The sequence below is a fragment of the Fusarium flagelliforme genome (genome assembly GCF_020744385.1).
Source record: "Fusarium flagelliforme strain FIESC 12 MPI-CAGE-AA-0113 chromosome Unknown B0J16scaffold_2, whole genome shotgun sequence".
In the NCBI taxonomy this organism is placed as follows: Eukaryota; Fungi; Ascomycota; class Sordariomycetes; order Hypocreales; family Nectriaceae; genus Fusarium; species Fusarium flagelliforme.
In genome coordinates, this window is record NW_025763504.1 from 6271543 (window position 1) to 6294520 (window position 22978).

Genomic DNA, 22978 nt, shown 5'->3' on the forward strand with positions numbered 1-22978 from the left:
TGCGATTCACACGGATGAAACCTGCCAAGCCGGTCAGCACTAGGCCGTTATCCGCTTGGCAGAGTCGTATCATAATCCTTCAGCTGCTCAGTTAAACTCGTATAAGAAGGCCATCAGACCGTCTCTTCTCGGGAGCTTCGTCGTCTGCGCCGCATTCACAGTGGTTGTTCATCTCCGGTCTTTCCGCCAGCCACAAGGGATTCCCGGCACTCACTTCCAGAATGTTGTCAGTGGCTTCCATCTTTTTATAGCTACTGTGGCGGTGGCATAACCTGTAGTCAACTCTCACTTGTCAAAATATCTTCACCTCTGCTTTTGACAAAAGATCCAGGATCCATCCTCTTCCGTCACATCCACATGTAATTTAAGCCTCCCTCCGCCTTACAAGGAAGACCTTCCTCCCGGAACACTCAACGCTCTCTAACCGGGGTTTGTTTCCGATTAATTGGCCAATGCTCCCCGGCTCAAAGCGACAAACTGAGTTCTCTAATTAAAAAATGATGACGCTGAAGCTCGCAAGAGTTGTCACAAAATTCCCCTGAATCTTTCCCGCTTATCTAGATGGATATTTGCATGGACACTCGCTTATTGTTATGTTCTCCATTTGCTTGCGCGTGCAATTACACGTCAATGAGGCGAATGTCAAAACGCGTAACGCATGTATCAGAGCTTCTATTAACACCAAATGCAAATCCACAAATCATCTACAAATAAACCCATCGCTCAAACGCCTTGTGTATCCAACCGCTAATGACCCTGTGCAGAAATGCGTCGACACCAATCCCGTCCATGCGCGACCTGGTAATTGCACAACTTGGTCTCCATCACGATGCTGATGAGTCCAGCAATAGAAATACCTCCACTATCACTCACGGTAGTTGCTCCAAGACTGAACTCTCTATCCTCTGCGGGAACGTTTTCCATGATTTCGGCAAAACAATTGACGTAGACGCCTCCTCCTAGTAGACCTTCCCAGAAAACAATGATGAACACGACGTAAACTGAGGGGAGGAAGAAGTACATCGCGTGCAATGTGAGAAGAATGAGATTCGCGATTTGGAGCATTGAAGGGAGGTAGAGTTGGTGGATGCGGATCCATGGGGTGGATGATCGTGAGATAAAGACACCAAGCTGGTAGAGGAATCCGTAGAATGGGTAGAACGCTCGAAACTCGTCAAACGGTGATTCCTCAAGCGGAAACAATAACGTAGGCGCGACTCCTTGGTTGATCGTATATTCGGCCACATACACCAACAGCAACGGCATCATGTATGGCACAAACAACTTCTTCACCTTGTTCATTCGATCTCTCACAGTGAGTGTCTCTTGATGGTTTCGCGCAGAGTACGCAGTCGATGCAACAGACGGACCAGGCGCCAAGAGTGCCGACGAAGCAGTCCCTTGGCCCATATGATCCACATCTTCATCCTCGAGATCCGGAATCGCATCGTAGTCCTTGGTACCCTCTCTCAAAGGTCCAAGAGGCAATATCACAAAGAAACTGACAAACATGATCGCAGGAAAGCACGCGGAGATCAGCAAACTGCTACGCACGCTCAATCCCCACCAATCAGTAAACATCACGTATAGTCCAGCACCAACCAAGCCCGCGGCACCAGTCCCAGATCCCCAGCCCGCGAGACTCATTGCTCCGTAGAAATGTGTAAGACCCAAGAAGCTGAGCTCACCGCCTCCGGCGCTTATACTCGCGAGGATTACACCGACGAGCTTGATCGCGACGGACTGGGTACTCGGCGTGAGAGCGACCATGAGCATGCCGGCTGCGGACAGGGCGATGAATATGAGGATTCGCGTGCGGTAGGGAATGCGGTGGATGAAGTATGGAGCGATCAATTTGGTCAGGAACGAGGGTACGACATCGGCGAGGAGAACGACTCCTTTTGGTAGGGAACCGACGAGATCTTGGGCGGCGGAGAGGATAATCACGTAGAGGACATTGTTAATGAGGCCTAAACAAATGTCAATCAGATGTCGATCAAAAGCCGCAATATGGCATACCAAAGAGCCAGAAGGCTACGATGACTTTGGTGTCATGATGGCCCAGCAGAGCCGCAACTCGTGCCTTATATCCGGCCCAAGAAGATGAGGGCGCGCCAGGCATGGGGAGTAGCCCGGAGGACGATGGTGATAAGCCAGACATTTCGGCAGACTTTCAACGTGTTATCGCTGTTGAAATTACAAGCACATTGCGTGAGAATCTGTTGTCGCGGTCGTGATGTTGCTGATAAGAAGACGTTGGAGTTTCATAAATTAGCGGCCGGGTCACGAGATAAGGCCGAGGCCTCATGACGTTGATCATGCTTAAACTCCTGCGGGCTCTAGCGGGAACCACAGTGGGGGCCAAAACTCTCCGAACTATCACCATCCATTCACTTTAAAAGAACAAGACAAAATATTGTAATGGTCATAAATCATGTCGGTTTCAATTACCAATATAATCGTACAGTAACCCGCTTAAATCATTCCGTTGCTTTCCATTCCATTACATTTCCCTTTTTTAATCGCCGCGAGCAGTCTCGATAGCGCTGTCAGGAGCAATGTAGCCCTGAGCGGAGCGGGCATCGGGAACGCTGTCCTCGGTGTAGTCAGCGCCCTTGAACTGAGAGCCGCCAGGACCGGGAGGGTTGCGGCCGACGTTGTTGCGCACGGCCTCCTGGCCCTTGATAGCAAGGTCGTCTTGTGCGTTGAGGCCGGAGGTCTGCTTGAAGCCGGCGTTGACAACATCGTTGTCGTTGTCTCCGCCGCGCTCTTCGTTGGCCTTCTCGAGCTTGTCGAGGGGACCGCCAGTGCCCTCGTAGAGCTCACCACGGGCTTGTCTGTCAAAGAGTAAGTTACTGTAGATACTAGAGAATGTGGGGTTAAACTTACCGGCCCTTGTCATCGGTGATACCACCCTCGGAAGGAGGAATGCGCTTGTTGTAACCAGCATTTGTGCTCAACTCATCGCCAAACTCGACGTGAGCGCCCTCGAACTTCTTCTCAGCGTGAGGGTTGACACCAGCGTTCTCGACATCATTGGGGCGGGCGGCACCGGTCTTGGCCTGGTAGGTGTTGAGGTCCTTCTCGGCCTGCTTAGCGATCTGCTCGTAGTTGGAGGACATTTTGATGTGTTTGGGGGTATAAAGAATTTGTGTTTTTGTTGTAGATGTGATTGATTGTTTGTATGATGAGATTGATGATGAGAATATTCTTCTTTCTTACTCTGGGATCTCTATTATTTGTAGTGATAAAAGGTCACAGTGATGTCATTCTTATGATTTCATCGAGGGTCTCGATGATTTCATCGCGATGATTGAAATGTGGAACTCTTCTCGCTTTGTCCCCCGAAGAACCCCATTTTACGCAAAGTCAGAAGATCGTGGGCCTTGATAGAATTCTATTTCAGTGTGAATGGTGGTAGAAATCGAGATCTGCTTCGCTCACACCATAGTTGCCTTGGAAGCCTGTGCGCGACCAGCCATCACGCCTTGGTTGGAGTCCAGGAACCTGACTCGATCTCCGCAAAAAGAGGCTGTAGATTGACATCAGTAATTCAGGTACCACTGTATCCAGTTGCTGGGCAGGGCTGTGATGTTGAGTTGGAGGGTGACATGTCAGCCATCGATATAAAATTGTATAAGTGGAGTTTTGAAGCTATTCCCTGCAGAGCCTTCATGTTGCACGACGTGCATACAAGCAGACAGGGTCTGCTAGTCGCTGAAGAATTAATCCAAGGCTTAGAATATTCCAAGGTAGCTTAAGTGCTGACCTAATCTGGCATAAAGTGTCTATCATTTCATCGGTCGGGTTCTTAGCAGTCAAGTCTTCTGGTCCTTAATGGCCTGATTTAAGCAGACGTGCAAATCGAATGTATGTCATCGCTACATGTATTGTTCTCTCTACAGAACTGCATTGATTGTTGTGTAGCAAGTGTTTATGAGTAACATACGTGTTCACGGTAGTTAGAGTTTAGTTGCTGTGGACGAGTATTGTTCTGACCTATTGAGTATCAATCTGCCTGGAAGTGATCAACTTTATTGTTGGGATCACCGAGACTCGGAGACCGTAACCTTAAGTAGCAATAGTTTGTACACTGCTATCATGTTGTCACCAGAAATTCGTGTCTTCTCGACGACATCCGAACTTTGAGCCTTCCCTCATACCATGCGAGAATGGAGGACACTCAGCTGGTCGGAATCCCAGAGCCCATCGCGAGAAACTTTGGTCTGCGTGGTCCGAACTTCTGAAATAGTCCCGTCCTAAGTGAGCATCTTGTCGCCAGAATCCCATCAATGTTATGAGGTCTTCTTCTTCAAACGCTGGGCCAGCTCCAGGCGCTTCTCATTCCATTTTGCTCTCCATCATGGTTGGTCGACTCATCAATGCTTCCATCGGATGCGGTAGTATATGGGAGGGCCAGGAAGAACAAATGTCAGTTCCTAAGAGGTCATCACATTATGCCGTTTGGTCATGAGATAGAGCCTCAGTCTCGTTGGTATCGGATCAGCTAAGCATCTCGTCCCTTATACTTTAGGCAGTCAAGTCTATAGTTCTTGAACCAGTCATATGTCAAGACATTGACTTTCATGAGACCATGTCCAGAGAGGAAATGTACGTGCTGTCCTAGTGAACTATAAAACAGTCCGAAGGTCTCTTTTTTGTCACTCAACCAAACCATTATCTTGCCCCTTTCCCCCTCCCTACTAGGCAACAGAACTTGTCTTCCAAGACTTACGACACTGAAATGCAGTGGCCGCAGTACTGGTATAAATTAACATAAAGTGACTAGATCTTTCCATCTCTTTTGTTCTCGGTAGCTAATCTTTCTGATAGATACCCTAACACCGCTCTATCATCTACCATGGATAACACTCCACCACGTCGAAACCTTCCCACCCAGATCTTATCACCGCCATGTCCAAACAGGCGCATCCTGTTCTTAGAACGAGCCGATGCGCCTCTGCAACAAGCCGGTACATCACAACAAGACAGTGAATCTCAGCAACAAGACGGTTCATCACAGGCCAGTGCGTCTCAACAACAAGATGACGAACTGCAAAGTTTCCATCCCTTCTCTCAACTACCTCGGGAGCTCCAGGATCAGATCTGGGAGTACGCTCTGGACATGTCTGCCATAACTGCCCATTATGTCGACGTCGAATTAAAACGCGATGTCTGGAAGGTGAGAGTACTGAACATCAAGAGAGAGTGCGACGGTTGTAAGTTGAGAAGAGGACGTGAGAGTACAGAAGCAATTTACCCTGTCCGCCAGGCGTTGATGCAAACTTGTCGACGTTCATATGCCTTTGTCAGGGACGTCTGGGGCAGTCCAGATACACCGTTGCTGGAGAACGGTGGATCACATAGAGATATTACCGAATGCAATTGCACTGTGCCTATTTCCTGGAGGGCGACCCCGGTTGGGTCGGCTTTGCAGGCGCCCTATTATGTTCTAATGAACAGAGGCGGATCACCTCTGCCACGGACACAATCTATGAAGAGGGTCGATACCTCCTGCGACCTCATGATCTTTTACTATTCCGTCCCCAACGTCTTTGGGAACGATGGGACACCCTCTGACTTCAAACGAGGAGCGGGCACAAACGTCAAGCAAGTCGCCGTTCCCTACAGCTCAACTGGCTTTTACCATTACATGCCTTCATTAGCCTGTATGTTGGGCGTTCTCAACGAGCTCCGAACACTGTATCTCCTCATTGACCCAAGTCAAGTTTATATTCCGCCACGCATTATTGTCGACGGTAGACTTGTCCCTCTGTTGGAAGAAGATCCTCTTGGCACGAGGAATCTGCAATTGAGAGAGTATCTTCACAGACACAGAAGAACACCGAGAGATACTTCTCGGAAGACGTTTCGTCTCCGCGATCGGATATATTATGAGTTACCAGATGAGGCGGTTCTGTACATGGCCTTCCCGGAAAACGTAACCTTATCATTCCTTGCCATAGAAGAGGTTGCAAGGGAGCAAAGGGAAAAGAATGGAGGAATACCTCTTCCTCCCCTGGTCATTCGTTTCATGTCGTGGAAGCTGGCTCCTGATTTAAGAGACAGATTCGAGACGAACCCCGAGCTATTGTAGGCCTGGCTGTCATTACATTGCTTCTTATAACCTGATGTCTACCTTCAGAAGTAACAGCAGCCAAGAGTCTAAAGAATAGAAGGATTTTCATTACTTGTCGGTAGCTTAGATTCAAGAGCCTAAGAGACAAAACATTCTGTCTCATATTGTTAGCTTAGACATTCATTTAGTCAATTGAAGTTGTTACCAGCGAAACAGTTGGATGTAAGTGAAGTCGGCCAAGTCAACCTCCGACCACCGATGCGGGAAAATCCCGGATCCACAATAATTCTTTCCCGCCAATCCATCCCGGCGCATTTACGATCCCCACGGCCAATTACGCCATTTCCACCTGAATCTTTTTTTACATCCACCAAACCAGCATCACAATGGCAGACAAAAACGACGCCTGTCCCGTCGATCACAAGACACGCGACGCATGGCTCGCCCAAGCCCGTGAGGCCGAAGCCGCAAAAGCAGCAGGATGTCCCGTCGACCACACAGCGCAGCAGCAGCCCAAGTCATGGACTCAGACGTTTACTTCATACCTATGGTCTTCACCAGCGGCGACACCTACACCTGCGCATAAACCTACGAACGGTGGTCTTGATACCGACCGTGTAGTTTCTACGATTCCTCGAACTACGGGTAATCCCGCGGCGTGTCCTGTCGATCATGAGAAAGAACCTGCGAGACCGAAGAACCATGAGATGGAGACTGGTATGGATCCCTCGGGAAACTGGGTGTATCCTTCCGAGAAGATGTTCTTCGAGGCGATGAAGCGAAAGGGTTATGATGCGAGGGTAGCGGATATGAAGACTGTCGTGCCGATTCACAATGCTGTCAATGAAAGAGCTTGGAAGGAGATCAAGGAGTGGGAAGCACCATACCTTGAGGGAACGACGTAAGCTCTACGATCCTTCTCTTCAGGAACTTTTACTAACGAGAGTAGATGTGGCGGTCCCAAACTCGAATCCTTCGCCAACAAGATGGATCGCATGACTCCTACTGCCCGCTTCAAGACCATGATCGGCTACACAGCACCCTTTGACCGTCACGACTGGGTCATCGACCGCTGTGGTACAAGAGTTGACTACGTTATCGACTTTTACTCTGGACGACCTAATGGATCTGGCGGACCTAGTTTCTATCTCGATGTGCGACCAAAGCTGAACACATGGGAGGGTGTCAAGATGCGAGCCAAGCGATGGGCATTTTTGGCATAAGTACTGTATAATGATGTGTATGATATGTGTATTACACGGGGATGGCGTTTGGAAAATGTACAATATGGTTGGTAAAAGCATAGAACGATATCCGTTAGCTTCCGCCCGCAGTCGCTTGAGCTTGTCGATGTCATTGCAATTCCGAAGGGCCGGTTCGAGGATCTTGTATGATAAGTTAATCTCGACGTGGCGTACAGAGAGATAGGGGTTAGACCTCTTCTTGCGATAGTAGCTGGCATCGTGGGCAAGCCGTGACAGTTAGCAATGTGCAGCGAAGGGGAACCGGGGTCGATTAACTGATTGAGTAGCTTGCTTGTTGTATTGGGTTGGTTGAAGGAGGAAGGAGGAAGAATTTACCTTGCGTATAGCTTGGCAGCTGTTTATGTTTAATGTCGTTAGTTTAGTAGCTGATGTAACTTGTATACCTAATCTATTGAGATTTGACCTACTGGAGGTCGCAATTGATGATACTTTGAAGAGAAGGCTTATCTTGGGCTTGCTGTTTAGAGATACCCTTGGCGTTCGTAAAATGATCTTGGTTTCTTCATTATGGCTAAAGCATACCCTGGTCCTCGACTTTTACACGTTTTTCTTCTTCTTTTCTTTTCTTTTCTTTTCTTTTTCTTTTCGCCCCAAGTCTAGAAATGTCAAGTTACTCGTCCTTTACTCGTCCTTCACTCGTCCTTCTCATGCTCCACCTCAAAGCTGAGACGAGCAGCTGCCTGTGTCTCAAAGGCCTGCGAGTTCAAGTTCCAACCCTTAGCACGTAGCTGATCCCAAAGCGCAACCTTGTCCAAGGTGATTTCTTGCTCTTCTTTCCCTAGGATTGTCTTTTCATTGCCCACCATACCCCAAGCCATCTTCATAGCCTCAAACCAAGCGCTGATGGCGTGAATAGCGGTAGAATCCTTATGAAGCATGATCTTAATGCGGACGGGATGACCTGGTGTTACGAAAAGGGTGTTCTTCCAGCCATCAATGATGATCGTGTCGTGGCATTGGGAAACCTCGCCATAGCTTCCTGCCATTTCGATACGGGCGACTTCCTCGCCGTTCTGGTTGCGGACGACGGGTCGCCAGATTAAAATGTTCTCGCGCTTGGAGACCTCCTCGGGTGATAGGACTTTGCCGGTCTTGAGGAACTCTTCGAAAAGGATAGTGGCGCGCTGACGGTTGAGATTATCCATGCACACACTGCTCACGCCGAGATAGTTCATCCACAAGTGTGCAAAGACGAGGGTCGTCATCAAGAACACAACAGTATGGTGATCCTCCACGTACTTGACAATCAGCGTTCCAACAGCAAGCCCAACAAGGCCAACGGCTGTTTCCTGACTAGCCTCTTTGGCGTTGAGTTCAGCAAGGTTATCGTGCTTGGCAAAGTGCACACTCAACGCGGCCTTGCTCGCACCCGCCGCAACACCACAAAGCGCACGCAGAGCCTCGCCGGTGGTAAGAGCGAGGATCTTGCCGTAGGGACCAAGGTATGGGCTGTACAGCTCCATGAAGAAGGCAGTGTCGTTGAAAAGGTCCGCTAGAAAGCGGAAGCGCTTTGCGTCAGGTTCGATCCGCAGACCGAACTGATGAGCGAAAAGGATCGTGGCGATACGGGAAATGGCATCCTTCAGAACCGTGAGAAGCATGGCGAACGTGGCGGATGAGTTGGCATCGCCGACGCCCAGACCCTGTAGGAGGGCTCTGTTTGCGAGAAGGGAAGTGATGGTGGAAAAGAAAGCTTGCAGAGAGTCGAAGAATTGATAGTTGAAGTAATCGCTTGATACGGAATGAGGGTATCCAACAGGCATGAAAGCTTCGTGCATAGACGGGAGCAGAGAGGTGCGAGCCTCTTTCTTGAGAACGCCCTTCAACTGTTAGCGACGCAACAACAAGCCAGATATTTAATACGAACATGATTGCCAGGAGCCTGACTCCATGTGCGTACGGGATTCCCCGATTTATCAAATTCAGAGATTTTAACAGGCTGGCCGTGGCCGAAACGCTCTGCGAGACCACTCATTTTGTGTTGATGTTGATGTTGGAATGTTGAAGGATGAAGGAGGAAGGAGGAAGCTGCCTGGCTAGGTATGTAGGTTGCAGAGAAGGTGTCAGGGTAGCTGTAACCAGTTACACTGGCAGCTGCCCCGCAGTGCTGAAGGTTACCTACATATCGCGATGCCTTGTTCTTTCCTAACTGGAAGTCTAAACTCTCCTAAAGAATTGTCTTAATGTTTGATCTTTAGTATATTTAGTGGAGACAGTTGTATCGGCGCCGGAGATGGGTCGGAGTGGTTACTTGTACGGCCCCACACGGCGATGTTAAAGCATTTATCGGAGGTGTAAACCAGTATAACATCCATAACAAGGAGTTCATCTTATTGAAGTCACGGCCATAGTGGCAGGTTTATCCTCTAATACTTATGCACCACAATAAATTGGTCTAAGTGCTGGTCTAAGCTAGCATAAAGTGACCAAATTATTTCATCTTTTATGCTGTCGACGGCCAATTCTTCTGACACCCTGACGACAGACAGTGCAAAAGATTACATATCGCAACGCCTTGCTTGTTTCCCAACTAACCGTCTAAACTCTCTCCGCCACTTGGCAGCTGTGCTGTGCAAAGGAGTAAAGAAAGTTACCTATGTTACTTACCCCCGGCGAGGGCTCCAGCGCGAGGTCGGCCTCGGTCCGGGTAGCCGCAACGGCAACCTTGCCCTCGGCGACGGCGTCACCGGCCGCGAAAACACGATCCAAGGCCTCATCCTCGGCGAGGCGGGCGGAGCGGCGGGGATAGCGGGGGCAGCGGGGGCCATCTGATGTTGTTGATGGTGAGAAAAGAAAGGATAGAAAACAGTATGCCAGCATGTTTATAAAGCCCTCTGTTGACTTCAACATCGAGAAGGCGTACCGCAAGTGTGTCATTATTCTGGAGAGGCAGGCGGCTGCGATGAGGCCCGGGAGTGTAATTCCTCGACAGGCCGTTGGCAACTGACGCCTTACATCGCCCAAGATCTGGAACGGAAAGAAGATTGGCGGCGCTCTTCCAGTATCGCGTGATCCGCAGCTCACAGCAAGCCATGATTCTTTGGAAGGGCACATGGGAATATGACATAACACCCTCTGTCCTTCAAGCTTGGGAAGCCGTCGGACATCTACCTGCCAGTTGGAGATTCGATGTGATCCAGGAACTTGTGGAGGAAGCAGCTATTCAGTCACATGGCGATGCCTTGCACCACCTAATGCTCTCTGGCCAAGCCATTCGGTCTGTCTCTTTGCATCAGATTAGGGGGGAACAAAGGGCTCTGGAGAGCGTGGCGATTGTATCGTTATTCTGAACACTACTAAAGTAAATTGATTCGGTACGTGTCTCTTGAGTGTTTCTTGGTCACTGCAATCTTTAGTGGAGACTGTATGTATCGGCGCCGGAGGAGATGGGTCGGGGTGGTTACTCGTACGGCCCCACACGGCGATTGAGCCATGAACAATTCGCATTCTGTCACAGGCCAGCATAACCACATAGAACAATGGATCAGTGAATGGACCTTGGACCACAAGTTTCTTTATCTCTTGTAGGAACTGTATCAACCCCACTAAATATGTTCTTCAACCTGCTATTTACTATTATACGAATTCTTTTATCCCATCAAACTTGTTATCAAAAAGTCTAGCCTTCTAAGCAAGGAACTCGTCAGTCTTGACGGGACCCTCTCCAACCCCGGTAGAAATAACTCGGCTAACACCATCCTTCAGGGTAGCAGCAAGAGATCGGTCAAAGACAATGCTGGATCGAGCGCTGGCAGCACCCTCCTTGAAACCACCGACACCCTGAAGAGCCTGGTAGAAAGCACCGACAACAATGTCGGCATCCTTCTCCTCGTAGTAAATGACACAGTTGGGGCCAGCATCGAAAGTGTAGGCGGCAACAGTTCGGCCGACCTTCTCGTTGATGTACTCAACAGCACGGATGGCAGCGCGGGAGATGTCGTTCATGTAGAAGATGGGAGGGTAGGTATCGGCGCAAGTAGCGTGGAAAGAGTTGGACTCGCGCATGGTGACCTCGGCGAACTTGGGGAAGTCCTTGTTCTTGATGGCCTCCTCCATGAGAGCCATGTTGGTGGGAACAACGTTTGTTATTCTCTCCTTGAAGAGACCAGAGGTGGCAACGGTCTGCTGCATACCAGAGGTAGAAGAAACACCCTTCTTAGCGGCGCTGACAACAAGGATCAGAGCTCGCATGTCAGGCCAGTGTGAAGCGGGAGCGACAAGGTCAGCCTTGGAATCGCTACCGTCCTCCTTCTCACCCATTCTCCAAGCGACGTAACCGCCGAAGAGACTTCGGCAAGCAGATCCAGAACCTTGTCGGGCAATGAGAGAAAGGTCCGAGGGCGAGTCGGGAAGCTCGTAGAGAAGAGCAATAGCCTGAACAAGCGCGGCGAAACCAGCAGCGGAAGAAGCAAGGCCAGCGGCGGTGGGGAAGTTGTTCTCGGAGACAAGCTTCAGGGGAAAGCTGGAAAGCTTGGGGAGCGAAGAGTCGGCCTCCTCGAGAGCGGCACGGCGGGATCGAAGCTCACGGAAGCAAGCCTGGGTTCGGGCGCCAGAGATGTCGGAGGCTTCGCCGTTGAGGGTGAGGCTGTCGCCATCGGTAAAGGTGCTCGAGCATGAGGCGGTTGTGAGGGTTCGAAGATCGTCTTGAGAGAGGGTGACGGAGAGGGAGCTGTTGGTAGGGAGGTTAAGCTTCGCGTCGCGCTTGCCCCAGTATCTGCCATGTATCAGTAGGATGTCTTTGATGCGAATAGGAGATGTTTACTTGACAACAGCGATGTTAACGGGCGCAGTGGTGCTGGCGCGGTAGATCTTTGTGTCGGCCATTGTGAAGGTGATGATGAAAGTTGAAGCAAATTAGATACTGTTGAAACAGAAGAATGGTCTAACAAAAAAGATAAAGCAGACTTCACCGACTTGTTGTAGCGGAAAGAGTTGGAGATGAACCGCGGGCGGGCTACTCAGAGATTATGGCCTCAAGAGGTCTAGTGCGGGGTCCAAAGAGGACCCCTGAATGGAGCCCCTCACCACCAAAGCGCGGTTCATCTTGGGGGATTGGCCAATGCGGTTGGAGCTTTTGGGGTTTAAACATTGGATGGCAACACTTTAACGACTGGGCCATACATGATGGATCATCCAGTAAGTCTTTTTCGGCATGATAGTCCGTTCGTAGATCTATCATGGAGACGAAATTTGTGAGTATTTGAAGTTTGGATGCTCAACACTTTTTTGTCAATTTAGTAGGCGAAATTGCCTGAGCGTAGCGGCTCACTAGCACCATGAGGTCCTGGGGAAGAAACCACCGAATACGATTTCGGTGCATTATGATGCCAAGGACTTCGCTATATTTTCTCTCAATCTTTGTCGTATAAGCAGGTAAGGTGGATAAGTACATATCAGATTAAGTTGATCGTCGGATCTTATCTCAATTGGTACCGAATGCATGCTTGTACATAATTGCCAGTTGGATGGAACATATGGTACAAAACATCGTGTTTCTTTGAGGAGCTCGCCTTTCATAAATGTGCAGAAAGTGCCGACAAATGAGTCGAGAACTCAGCGATAGGTCTTTTACCGATTGCTGAACTTGCGAGAACTGAAGGCCAAGAAAAGTTGACCCGCTGGAGCTGTCCGAGGTCTATAGGGTAAGCCCGATTCCGGTTGGAGTCAGAGACACCAAGACATTAGTGATGCATTGAGATACAATGATGATGAACTTGGACTAGCAGAATGTCGATGACTCTCTGGTGACTATCATATTTTTCATGAAGTTGTAAAAATGGGGTTCCTCCGTTCGTCGACGGACTTTACTCGGGGGGACATCGTGGGCAACACATCGTGAACCGCCAGCATCAAGTTAATAGCCCATTTTGACTCTTGTAATTCTGCTCAAACCCAAAGAACTCAATACCTGTTGACAACACTTGTCTCAGCTCAAGCCTCAATGTCTATCCAAACCTTGATTCAACGCCTTCATTACTCACCATGATCGTCCCATACACAATGGACTGTTGATGGTAGGACGAGACAAGTGCACGTGGCAGTGCATAGCGGGCTTCATTTAAACAGGAAACAAACCTCCGGGGTAATCAGATCGTGCATCCAGAAACCCCAGACAAAACAGGCATCCATGCATCTTGGCTGAAGTTGAAGTGTGACAGTGGCGGTGCGATAAACGGGTAGACGTACGAGTGGACCAATCAGATAGCGTGGGCATGAGTGGTCCCAGGGACAGGCAAAGCTAGGTTGGACTGTTGACGTCACAAATTCCAAGCTTGTGGACGCCAATAGCTGGATGAGATAGTGGTGACGGCCATCCAAGAATATCTATCCAAGGCAAACAAGTCTTGGCCAGGTAGTGCATTTCCCCGGCCTTATTTCCACGTTATTGTTGCTGCTTCATCTTCCTCCTCTCTCCTTGGTTGTGTCGCTCCTTCCCCTGTGCATGAGTCTTCCCGCCTTGGCCCCGAAGCTTACATCCACCTCTACCTATCCGCTACTACCTCAACCCGATATTTCTTAAATTGACCGTCTCCCCTTCCAAGGTTACGAACCAAAAAACAAGGCGGTACCCAGAATGAATTCCGCTTTGAGGCGCGCTTTGTCGCCAGGTCTACGGGCATCGCAGATATCGCAAGCATTTGCCAAACACCAAATACCAGCTGTGTACCGATGTAACGCTGCGCCGACACCTTTTGGACGCGCTTTTACGACTTCAAGATGTTTCAGACAAGAAGCTGCTGAGAGTAAAGAGGAGGCTGCTAGAAGGGATGATTTGAGCGAAAAGGCTCGTAAAAGAGATATGAAGAAGGTCACGTCAGGTTCTAGCGCTCAAACGTTAGAGAATGATCGACCATGGCATAGAGCAGACTCTGGAGCAGAGCCAGATGGCGAGAAAGATGTTCCCGATAAGTCACAAATGCAGAAGGGTAAGAATGCTCCCAGCGACCATGCGATCTCTAGCTAATGACCACAGGACGTCTCTTGACGACGCCGACCCGCCTGCTGAAGCTCATTCTTCCCATGCCCTTCCATCCCGAACAAGAGCACGTCAATAGACCGGTGAAAGAGAACGTTGACGACACGAGTGAAACCGTCGAGCCATTGGCTCTTCTTGTCCATCCACATCAACCACTTTCGTACCTCGAGCGATTGATCCAAGCCGAGATCCCACCCGTTCATTACAAGGGCCGCGAGAAGCTCCCCGACATTGTCTTCCGAGCCGAAGCCGACCAGGAAGAGCAGACTGCGAAAAAGGATAGTAAGAAAAAGGACAGCACGAAGAACGGCAGCGCCAATGTCGCATCATACTCTGGACTCGGCCACGAAGGTCCTTCTAATAAAGAGGCCAATTGGGTGCGATGGAGCGGCAGTACCGAAATAGGAGATTTTATTCGGGATGCTGCTCGTGGACGCGAGTTTGCAATCAACATCGAAGGATATGATCATGAACTTCGAGTCGCTGTACCCAGCTTCAGAGACCGTACTTACTACATGCGCATGAGCCTGCGACGCATGTCACGCGAAATCGAAGGCATGTCCAAGGTCAAGAACGAATGCGACGCCCTAGCTCACAAGGGAGCACACCGTCTCGCACAGGGAGGTTTCGCTGCTCTAGCTGGATGGTGGGGAGTTGTTTACTACGTTACATTCCACACTCAATGGGGTTGGGACTTGGTAGAGCCCGTCACATACCTCGCTGGTCTGACAACTGTCATGGGCGCTTACTTGTGGTTCTTGTACATCAGCCGCGATCTCAGCTACAAGGCCGCCATGAAGGTGACCGTGTCCAAGCGACAAGCCGCACTATACCAAGAGCGTGGATTCGACCAGAACAAATGGGAGCAACTCGTTCACGAGGCCAACAACTTGCGACACGAAATCAAGGTCATCGCTAGCGAGTATGATGTTGATTGGGACGAGAAGAAGGATTTGGGAGGTGAGGAGGTCAAGAAGGTCCTTGAAGAGGAGAAGCAAGGTCGTGATGGTACCAAGGTGACCCAGAACAAGGACGACGATGAAGGTTCCGACGCAGCCGCTGAGATTAAGAAGAAGAAGCAGTAAATGATGGTAACGAACGACACTCTGTACACTAAACATCAGATCATGGCGAATGGCTTAGCATTTGACTTTTTATTGGAGGCGCGACAGTCATGGTGGTGTGGTGAGCTGATGGAATATTTCTCTGTAGATGTTTTGTTTTTAAGACCATTTGAGACGCATAGCGATAGGCAACAATTCATGCATTTAATTGTGAGAAGAACAGAATGATGCGAACGAGTGAAGTCATGATAGCTTCATCCAGATTTAAAGTGCGTCTTGCGAAAAGCGCGATAAAGCTGCGATAAGCCGAGCCTTGACGTGATATGATATGATGGATGGAGTTATCATGACGTATCATAAATATCCATGACCATAACACAGCCGTACTAATCCATACTGTGCTTAGCTGGTCATGTAAGCGGAGTACAGTGCCGCTTATAGCTTCGCGCCATGATATAAAATATCTCCCCACCACAGCATCCAACCACAACATCTGCGTTTGTCACGATCGTCTCGACAAAGGTCAGCATGTGACCTAAACAGGCAGTCTTCTGGAACGACTTTCGGCGCATTCCAGAAGCTAATTTAATCACTCAGCCCTTTACCTTTTCCCCTCCTCGTACTAGCTACTTATAACCCAGAGCCGATCCCCCCGCAGAAGTAGCTGCCGAAAGCGATACCTACCTAGTGATACGGGCCTGTACGATAATGGCACCTCAAATTATTCGCCTGCCTGACGGTCAGACCTTTACTGTTACACCAGTCTTTGCAGGTCTGGGGTTTAAAAGCCATGAGCTTAATACCCATCATAATGCCTTTCCCCTCGGATGGACTGTTGTTTTGAATACAGAGACTGATTGCGCTTCTGACGATGATAGCGCTGAAGAAAGCGAAAATGGCGCCGCTCTTGATGGCGAGAAGCGACATATTCATTCGTTTAGGAAACCGACGCTGCAGGGCGATAACCTCTTCATCTCATCCATCGCGAACCCTTCCAATTCCGAGTTCAAACCTGCTGCGAGTCCCACGCGCCAAATCGCCATGATGTTGTGGATCACGCTTTACTGGTACTTCCACCAACCCGAGCCCGAACCCCAGATGTCTGCGCAAGCAGCGGAGAAGACACCACAGGCTGGAAAGCCGCGGGGTGAATGGAAGATTAATATCAAGAGGGATGGAGTTCTGCGAGGGCGCAATCTTATTCCGAAGCTTGAGCGCATGGGACTTATCACCTCTGGTCGAAGTGCTGTTGGAACGAGTTTGGATGATAACGGGGATGATTGGGCACATATGTTTGTTTCGAAGAGGATGTTTTGGCAGATTCCTGGACGATTGTTCTTGTTTTCTCTTCAGCCGAACAGGACAGGTGGGACATACGATTCTGTTCCTGGATCGCCAATTGGGAGTCGACCGAACTCGCCCTTACCGATGGAACCATCGTCGCCTTTCCATAAGACGTTCCAGCGCCATTCGCCGCATTCATCGCTTAATCGCATTGATCATGATCTTCCTGGTGGACCTACGCCGACTTCAATGACAACACCGCCGAGCTTCCCTATTGGACCTTTCTATTCGAGTTCACATCTTCCGACTTATTATCCCCCTCCTCCTCTCCAGTACATCTTTACGAATAATATCCGGCATCCTATCAGACCGAAGCCGCCCAGGATGGGAGAGGTGTTTTACACTCGATTTGTGCCTAGCGTTAACCAGTACCTTTCGTTCCGAGTTGCGTCCATCTCACCAAACCCGGTACCTTACCTGGGCCCAGTTGGACCGAACCCACCAGAGCAGTCTCATTTATCTAGCATGAACGATACATCTTTGCTACAGATGTGGATGAAGAAGCCTCGCGTGAGCGAATTCTGGGGCGAGTACGAAGACAAGTTCCTCACCAACGCACTCAACCAACCCAACTGCTTCCCTGTAATTGGACTATGGGATGGTGTGCCGTTCGGTTACTTTGAAGTTTATTGGGTAAAGGAGGATATTCTCGGCAAACACATTGGCAGCGATGCAGATGATTGGGACCGAGGTATCCATGTGTTCATTGGAGAAGAGTGGGCAAGAGGACGTGTTCCGATTTGGTTGACTGGGCTTGTTCACTGGTGTTTGACGTCGGATTACAGAACAATGAGTGTGTGTCTTGAACCGAGGGTGGACAATGCGAGGTAAATTGACCCTTTGAACGCAAGTGTTCGTCGCTAATATTGGACAGGTTCTTGCAAGGTCTTGAACGGACGGGCTTTTCGCGCGAGAAGCAGGTTTCATTTCCTCATAAGCAATCTTGGCTTGTGAGGATGCGCCGCGAGCAATGGGAGGGACCGGCACTGTGAGAGTGATACGAGGTGGAAGACTTTGATGCAATTTGAGAAGCGACGCATGGCGATGAGAACACGAGAGATGATTTACAAGGTTGGAGACAAAGCATATTACGAATACATAACGCCCTTTGAAGATTGAATTTACGAACAGTCAGTTCCATGGACAAGCGTTTGTGACTAAACATGAGCATGTGATCCTCTGTGTCCTTAGTGTTGTTCACTCGAGGTCTTTGACAAGAACAATGCCTTGTTCAGCGACCACAGCGCTGCCAGACTATGAATTGTATAAGTAGGACACTTCGCACATCTAGGCATCATCATTAACTCAACAGTCACTTCTCAATACGCTACAACGGTATTCACAGGCTTGAATCACGTTTCTGACCCACCAATTCGAACTGTTCCAACAACGTTGACTACTTCGCAGTTGTTCTCACCAGCCATCAAACAAACCTTCCACCTTCAACCAAAAACTCATCAAATCATGCAAGATGTGTCAATCAACAGCCACAAGACCCAAGACTAACCACAACTTCCCTTTCGTTCGTCAAAACTACCTCCGCGGCCAAATGGGACCTGCTTTCCAACCTCCTTCAAAGACCTGCCCTCGATGCAAGCAATCCCACACGAGCATTCGAAACATGTGCCTTCCGTGCCTTAAGCTAACCGCCGCAGAAAACGACCGGGACCGAACAGATCGTAAGCGCGATACCTTTGTCGAGCACTGCACCGACTGCAACCAAACGACTGTTCATCTAGGACCACACTGGTGCACTACTTGCTGGGCGCTGACCAAGGATACGTATCCTGCTTATTGTGAGGAGTGTGTTGTGCAGATCGATGTTCCTACCGTTGTGGGCGATGACAAGGGTGGGTGGGTTGACATGTTCAAGGTAAAGACGCTTTGGTGTTTGTATTGCCGCGGTCTTGTCGAGAGTTGGGCTAGGATTGACGTTTGAGGTGGTGGAAGAGTTGATCCTGCGAGAAGGATCAAGTGGCTGGCTGGTGATAGCCTCACGTCAGATTGGTAAGCGCTAGGAGTTGATGGTAAGTATTTAGGACCTGGCTTCTGCTCAATTGAACCCTTTTTCTAACGATATCTATCTTTGCATCTTGTGATAAATTGTGAATATGTCTTCCATATCTGGACTTGATGCGCTTGAGTGCGAATTCTCCATCCCAAACGACGACACCCCAGCACTATCTCGCTGGTCCGATACCCAAATTGGTCGTCCAGCCCTTTTAATCACTCCCAAGACAGAGTCCGATATCCAAGCGACCATTCAAATCGCAAAGGATAATAAACTCACTATCCTTGCAGCAGGCGGTTACCATGGGACGTTTGTCACCGTGGATGCCTCAACTTTGTACTTGGACATGAAGAACTTCAAGACAATCGCCTTGGACAAGGACAATGAGACAGTTCGAGTAGGTGGCGGTGTTATTACAGGCGAAGTAGTCAAGGCGCTGGCGGAAGAGGGGTATTACACTCCTATTCCCAACTCGGATGCTGTCGGTTTCGTGGGATGTATTCTTGGTGGTGGAAATGGTGTCCTCAGCGGTCTTCACGGATGGATGGTCGATAACGTCGTTTCATTTCGCATCATCACGGCCGACGGCACTATCGCCAATGTCAGTTCTGATTCTCAAGGCGAGGAGCTAGACCTATTCAACACCCTTCGCGGCGCAGGCCATGGACTCGGCGTCATAACAGAAGTCACAGTTTCCGCCTTCCCCATCGCAAAACTCAACATGGAGAACAACAAAATCTGGACGCGAACATTCATCTTCCCAGCCGCAGAAATCGACGTCACTATCAATGCATTCCTTGATTTACAACAGCCTTCTCCTGAGGGCTTTGCGACGATGGTTTTCGCACGCAACGCCCATGGCGCTCCCATCATCGTCCTTGGGTATACATACTTTGGCCCAGCTGACAAGGCAGAGAAAGATGCAGCAGCTCTGTTCGAGAAGAGTATTGCGAGTAAGGTTATTGTGGGCGCGACGGAATATTTACCTTTTGTTAGCTTGAATGCTAAGAATGAGGTTTATAACTCGCATGGTGGTCATAAGGCGATTGCTTCATGTCGTCTCACCAAAACAACCCCCTCTGCACTCAAGAGCTCCTTCGATCTCTGGTGCACAGCGACACAAGACAACCCCGATGCTTCCCAAACACCGCTCATAATATCTGCCTTCAATACTTCCAAAAGTGAAACCTTCAAGAATTCCTCCGTAGAGGCCCGCGACAGACCACTCAACGCATTCGCGCCAGTACTCGCAAAGACGGAAGAGGGAAGTAAAGCTTTCATGAGAGCTTTAGACAAGATCATAGCGGGTTTGAGAGAGGCAGATGAGGGTGTTGAGGCGAGGAGTTTTGCGAATAATTGGAGGTTTGAGACGGACGTCAAGGAGATGTTTAGTGAGAAGGTGTTTGAACAGGTTAAGAGGGTCAAGGGGGTTTGGGATGAGAGAGGGGTGTTTTGGTCGCCTTATTTCAAGAATAAGAGTTCTTAATGAGGTAAAGTACCGGTAACGTGAAGAGATAATTTATCGGACGAGAGGACTCTGTCATGTTCAGATGCCTTGTCCAAGCTGAGTACAGTCGAGGCTTCTGATTGGTCTCGTATTCCGTATTCAGCATTTCACCCCCGGACTGTCAGCATGGATGGACCTTTGGAGTCTTATATAAACAGCCCTAACCAACAGCAAATAATTACAAAATTCTCGTATGCTTTCATCTTCTTAATAATTGCCTTCCATACAATGTTGAGACCTTCTACCCAGACAGTTGTGCGACATCGCACTCCCCCATCACGACGCTTCATGACAACACTCACCCACCAAGCCCATACCCTCTCAGATGGTCGCCAACTCGGCTTCGCAGAATATGGCAAATCAAATGGACATCCCATCTTTTACTTCCATGGCTTTCCCTCGTCACGTCTTGAAGCCCAACCCATTGATGAAATAGCTCAACGGGTCGGTGTTCGTCTCATTGCACTTGACAGGCCCGGTTTCGGACTCTCCACACCGAACCCTGACTATCGTATTGTCGATTGGCCTAGCGATGTGATGGAACTTGCGGAAGCAAAAGGTATTGACCGATTTTCAGTTTGTGGACTTTCGGGTGGTGGTCCGTTTGCCCTGGCTTGTGCATATGCTTTACCGAAGAGTAAGCTTGCGAGCGTGGGCCTGTTTGCGAGTGCACCGCATTGGGAAGCTGGGATTCAACATGTCGATTTATCGCGTCGACTGTTAAGATTCTTTGCGGTGAATTACCCGAATCTCCTTGGGGGTGGTTTGAATGCGCTTTATCGCTCTATCCGATGGCTCATTCTCACACGTCCTGCTATCAAGAGGATAGGCAAGTGGCTCGACGCCGAAGACTCCAAGCATCCTCCCACAGAAGAATCCAAGAAGCCTCACGCAGAAAGAATACAAGATTTGGTAAACATATTTCTCGACGAGACCTTTCGCCAAGGCGCAGGTGGGGCAGTACATGAAGTGAGGCTACTGTCCTCTCTCGACTGGGGTTTCAAGCTCGAGGATGTTACTTTCGGGAAAGTGCTGATGTGGCATGGTGTTGAGGACACGAATGCGACCATTGAGATGATAAGGTATATGGAGGAGAAGGTACCGGGGAGTGAGCTTATGGAATTTGAAGGAGAGACGCATTATACTATGTGGAAGCATGTTGAGGCTGCTTTGAAGAGGTTGGTTGATGAGGGGGGCTTGGAGGACAGCGATTAGAGGTATTGGATATCTTGGAGTGGATTATTTGTGATACTTGTACAATATACTACAAAGGAAGCTCGTCTTCTCAAGAGTCTCTAGATGACAGTGTCGGCAGAACTGGTCTGTCTTTCCATGCCCTTGTCCCAACTGTCAAAATACCCTGCGCTCCCAAAGTCCCAGAAACAGGCAGCTTATAACTTGTGTCCATCTTCACGCCACAGGTCTGACACATCATGCTCACACCAGGTCTGCCAGGCCCTTCTACAGCAACAATAGTAGCGGCAATAGCAGTGGATGGAGCTTGCAGCACAACAGCTTCATCGGCCCCGAGTAACCGCTCTTCAACCAAGTTCTGGCCATTCGTCGCCTTCGATATGGCCTCACCAGCCATGAGAGCAATAACGGGAAGACCTCTCATAAGAGGAGGGAGGCCGCCTTGGACGTTGGAGAGTCGTGCGAGTTTTGAGACTTCGGCTTTTAGAGCTTGGGATGTTTTGTTGGAGGACATGGTGAACTGGATTCTGCGAGTATATGTAGCCGGGATATATGCTTGGTTTGGAATAACAGATAACTTGAAGATTTAAGCCGGTCATGAGAAAGTCGGATATTTGAACCATATACAAGACAAAAAAGGGAATCTTCTGGACTTATTACTTACATGGCCATCGTTCAGCTAGGATTCTAATCCATGCAGCTCTTGTACTGCTTATACGGAATACGCAGCCAATCAGAGATTGAGTATGACCTCAACAAGACAGGCTTACAGGCGAAGGGTTTCAATCTCCATTTCAGATCCAACTTCATCTCCCGGTTCAACTCCGAGAATGTCTAGTTAAAAATGGCTTACAGTAGGAGGACATGGTCTAGGTAAATTGCACTACGGTACCATGCAGAGGATGGGAAACCGAACGTCAGCGCAAGGCGTGGTTCCGTGGGGGGTGTTAAAATTGCAGTGCATCTCCGAGGGCTGATGCATGGAATGGCGTCAACTAGCAATCAGTACGGAGCACAAGCCGACTTGAAGACTGACAGCGAAGTGGAACGCCGTAATGGCAGTGGAGTTCCGAATGGCGGATGAAGTTTGTTTTTGATTTCTAACAAAAGAATGTTGTGGTATGTATCACCTTTGTCCAAGTCCTTCTTCGGTCGTCGACAAGAATTTAAGAGCTGAATTACATAAACAAAATGTAGCAGGATGACATGACTACCATCATAAAGGATCAATGCTCTGTTGGAAATGAGGCCTGGTGGGGGTTAAAATCGCAGTGAAGAGCAAGAACGACATATAAAAGAAACCGTCATGCGCCACTCGTAACTCCACTACCATTCAACAACGTTAGGCTTCCCTCCAGGTCGAATGTTCTCCCTGGCTAGCCTACTCCATGAAGTCTTATAATAAAACAATGCTCTCGATATATACTGTAGAGAGTTTGTCCAGTTCAAGTCCCATTTCGGCCGGCGATGACAACTTAAGAGCCGAATCACTAGGTCAAGAAAGCATAGAGTTGTGACGAAACGACTATCATACAGAA

The 22978-nt window shown here is 49.2% G+C and overlaps 9 protein-coding genes across 9 annotated transcripts; 5 read left to right on the forward strand and 4 right to left on the reverse strand.

Annotated features, from left to right (window-relative positions):
• Positions 1–747: 747 nt before the first annotated feature.
• Positions 748–2161, reverse strand: B0J16DRAFT_317448 (batten's disease protein Cln3; the record flags this gene model as incomplete). Its single annotated transcript, XM_046125368.1, has 2 exons — positions 748–1970; positions 2020–2161. 2 exons carry the CDS (start codon positions 2159–2161, stop codon positions 748–750), a joined length of 1365 nt encoding a protein of 454 aa, XP_045987694.1.
• Positions 2162–2450: 289 nt separating this feature from the next.
• On the reverse strand, positions 2451–3122 carry B0J16DRAFT_369864 (uncharacterized protein; the record flags this gene model as incomplete). Its single annotated transcript, XM_046130305.1, has 2 exons — positions 2451–2837; positions 2890–3122. The coding sequence occupies 2 exons, from the start codon at positions 3120–3122 to the stop codon at positions 2519–2521; spliced, it is 552 nt and encodes a 183-aa protein (XP_045987695.1). The 3' UTR covers positions 2451–2518.
• Positions 3123–4861: 1739 nt separating this feature from the next.
• B0J16DRAFT_369865 (uncharacterized protein) lies at positions 4862–6097 on the forward strand (the record flags this gene model as incomplete). The annotated part of the gene is made up of 1 exon (XM_046130306.1): positions 4862–6097. One exon carries the CDS (start codon positions 4862–4864, stop codon positions 6095–6097), a length of 1236 nt encoding a protein of 411 aa, XP_045987696.1.
• A 330-nt stretch (positions 6098–6427) lies between these two features.
• B0J16DRAFT_369866 (cytochrome c/c1 heme-lyase) lies at positions 6428–7784 on the forward strand. Its single transcript, XM_046130307.1, has 2 exons — positions 6428–6980; positions 7029–7784. Exons 1-2 carry the CDS (start codon positions 6466–6468, stop codon positions 7300–7302), a joined length of 789 nt encoding a protein of 262 aa, XP_045987697.1. The 5' UTR covers positions 6428–6465; the 3' UTR covers positions 7303–7784.
• Positions 7785–7836: 52 nt separating this feature from the next.
• Positions 7837–9497, reverse strand: B0J16DRAFT_412358 (vitamin B6 photo-protection and homoeostasis-domain-containing protein). The gene is made up of 2 exons (XM_046133292.1): positions 9212–9497; positions 7837–9164 (listed from the first exon to the last, which is right to left on the reverse strand). Exons 1-2 carry the CDS (start codon positions 9317–9319, stop codon positions 7977–7979), a joined length of 1296 nt encoding a protein of 431 aa, XP_045987698.1. The 5' UTR covers positions 9320–9497; the 3' UTR covers positions 7837–7976.
• Positions 9498–10794: 1297 nt separating this feature from the next.
• Positions 10795–12491, reverse strand: B0J16DRAFT_283723 (GHMP kinase). The gene is made up of 2 exons (XM_046124001.1): positions 12107–12491; positions 10795–12058 (listed from the first exon to the last, which is right to left on the reverse strand). Exons 1-2 carry the CDS (start codon positions 12166–12168, stop codon positions 10972–10974), a joined length of 1149 nt encoding a protein of 382 aa, XP_045987699.1. The 5' UTR covers positions 12169–12491; the 3' UTR covers positions 10795–10971.
• A 1120-nt stretch (positions 12492–13611) lies between these two features.
• Positions 13612–15602, forward strand: B0J16DRAFT_336015 (uncharacterized protein). Its single transcript, XM_046127152.1, has 2 exons — positions 13612–14270; positions 14318–15602. The coding sequence occupies exons 1-2, from the start codon at positions 13919–13921 to the stop codon at positions 15403–15405; spliced, it is 1440 nt and encodes a 479-aa protein (XP_045987700.1). The 5' UTR covers positions 13612–13918; the 3' UTR covers positions 15406–15602.
• A 266-nt stretch (positions 15603–15868) lies between these two features.
• Positions 15869–20261, forward strand: B0J16DRAFT_301480 (uncharacterized protein). The gene is made up of 4 exons (XM_046124594.1): positions 15869–17555; positions 17603–17678; positions 18149–18661; positions 18873–20261. Exons 1-4 carry the CDS (start codon positions 16093–16095, stop codon positions 20223–20225), a joined length of 3405 nt encoding a protein of 1134 aa, XP_045987701.1. The 5' UTR covers positions 15869–16092; the 3' UTR covers positions 20226–20261.
• A 194-nt stretch (positions 20262–20455) lies between these two features.
• On the forward strand, positions 20456–21484 carry B0J16DRAFT_412364 (Alpha/Beta hydrolase protein). Its single transcript, XM_046133293.1, has one exon. The coding sequence runs from the start codon at positions 20475–20477 to the stop codon at positions 21459–21461; it is 987 nt and encodes a 328-aa protein (XP_045987702.1). The 5' UTR covers positions 20456–20474; the 3' UTR covers positions 21462–21484.
• The last annotated feature ends 1494 nt before the right edge of the window (positions 21485–22978 follow it).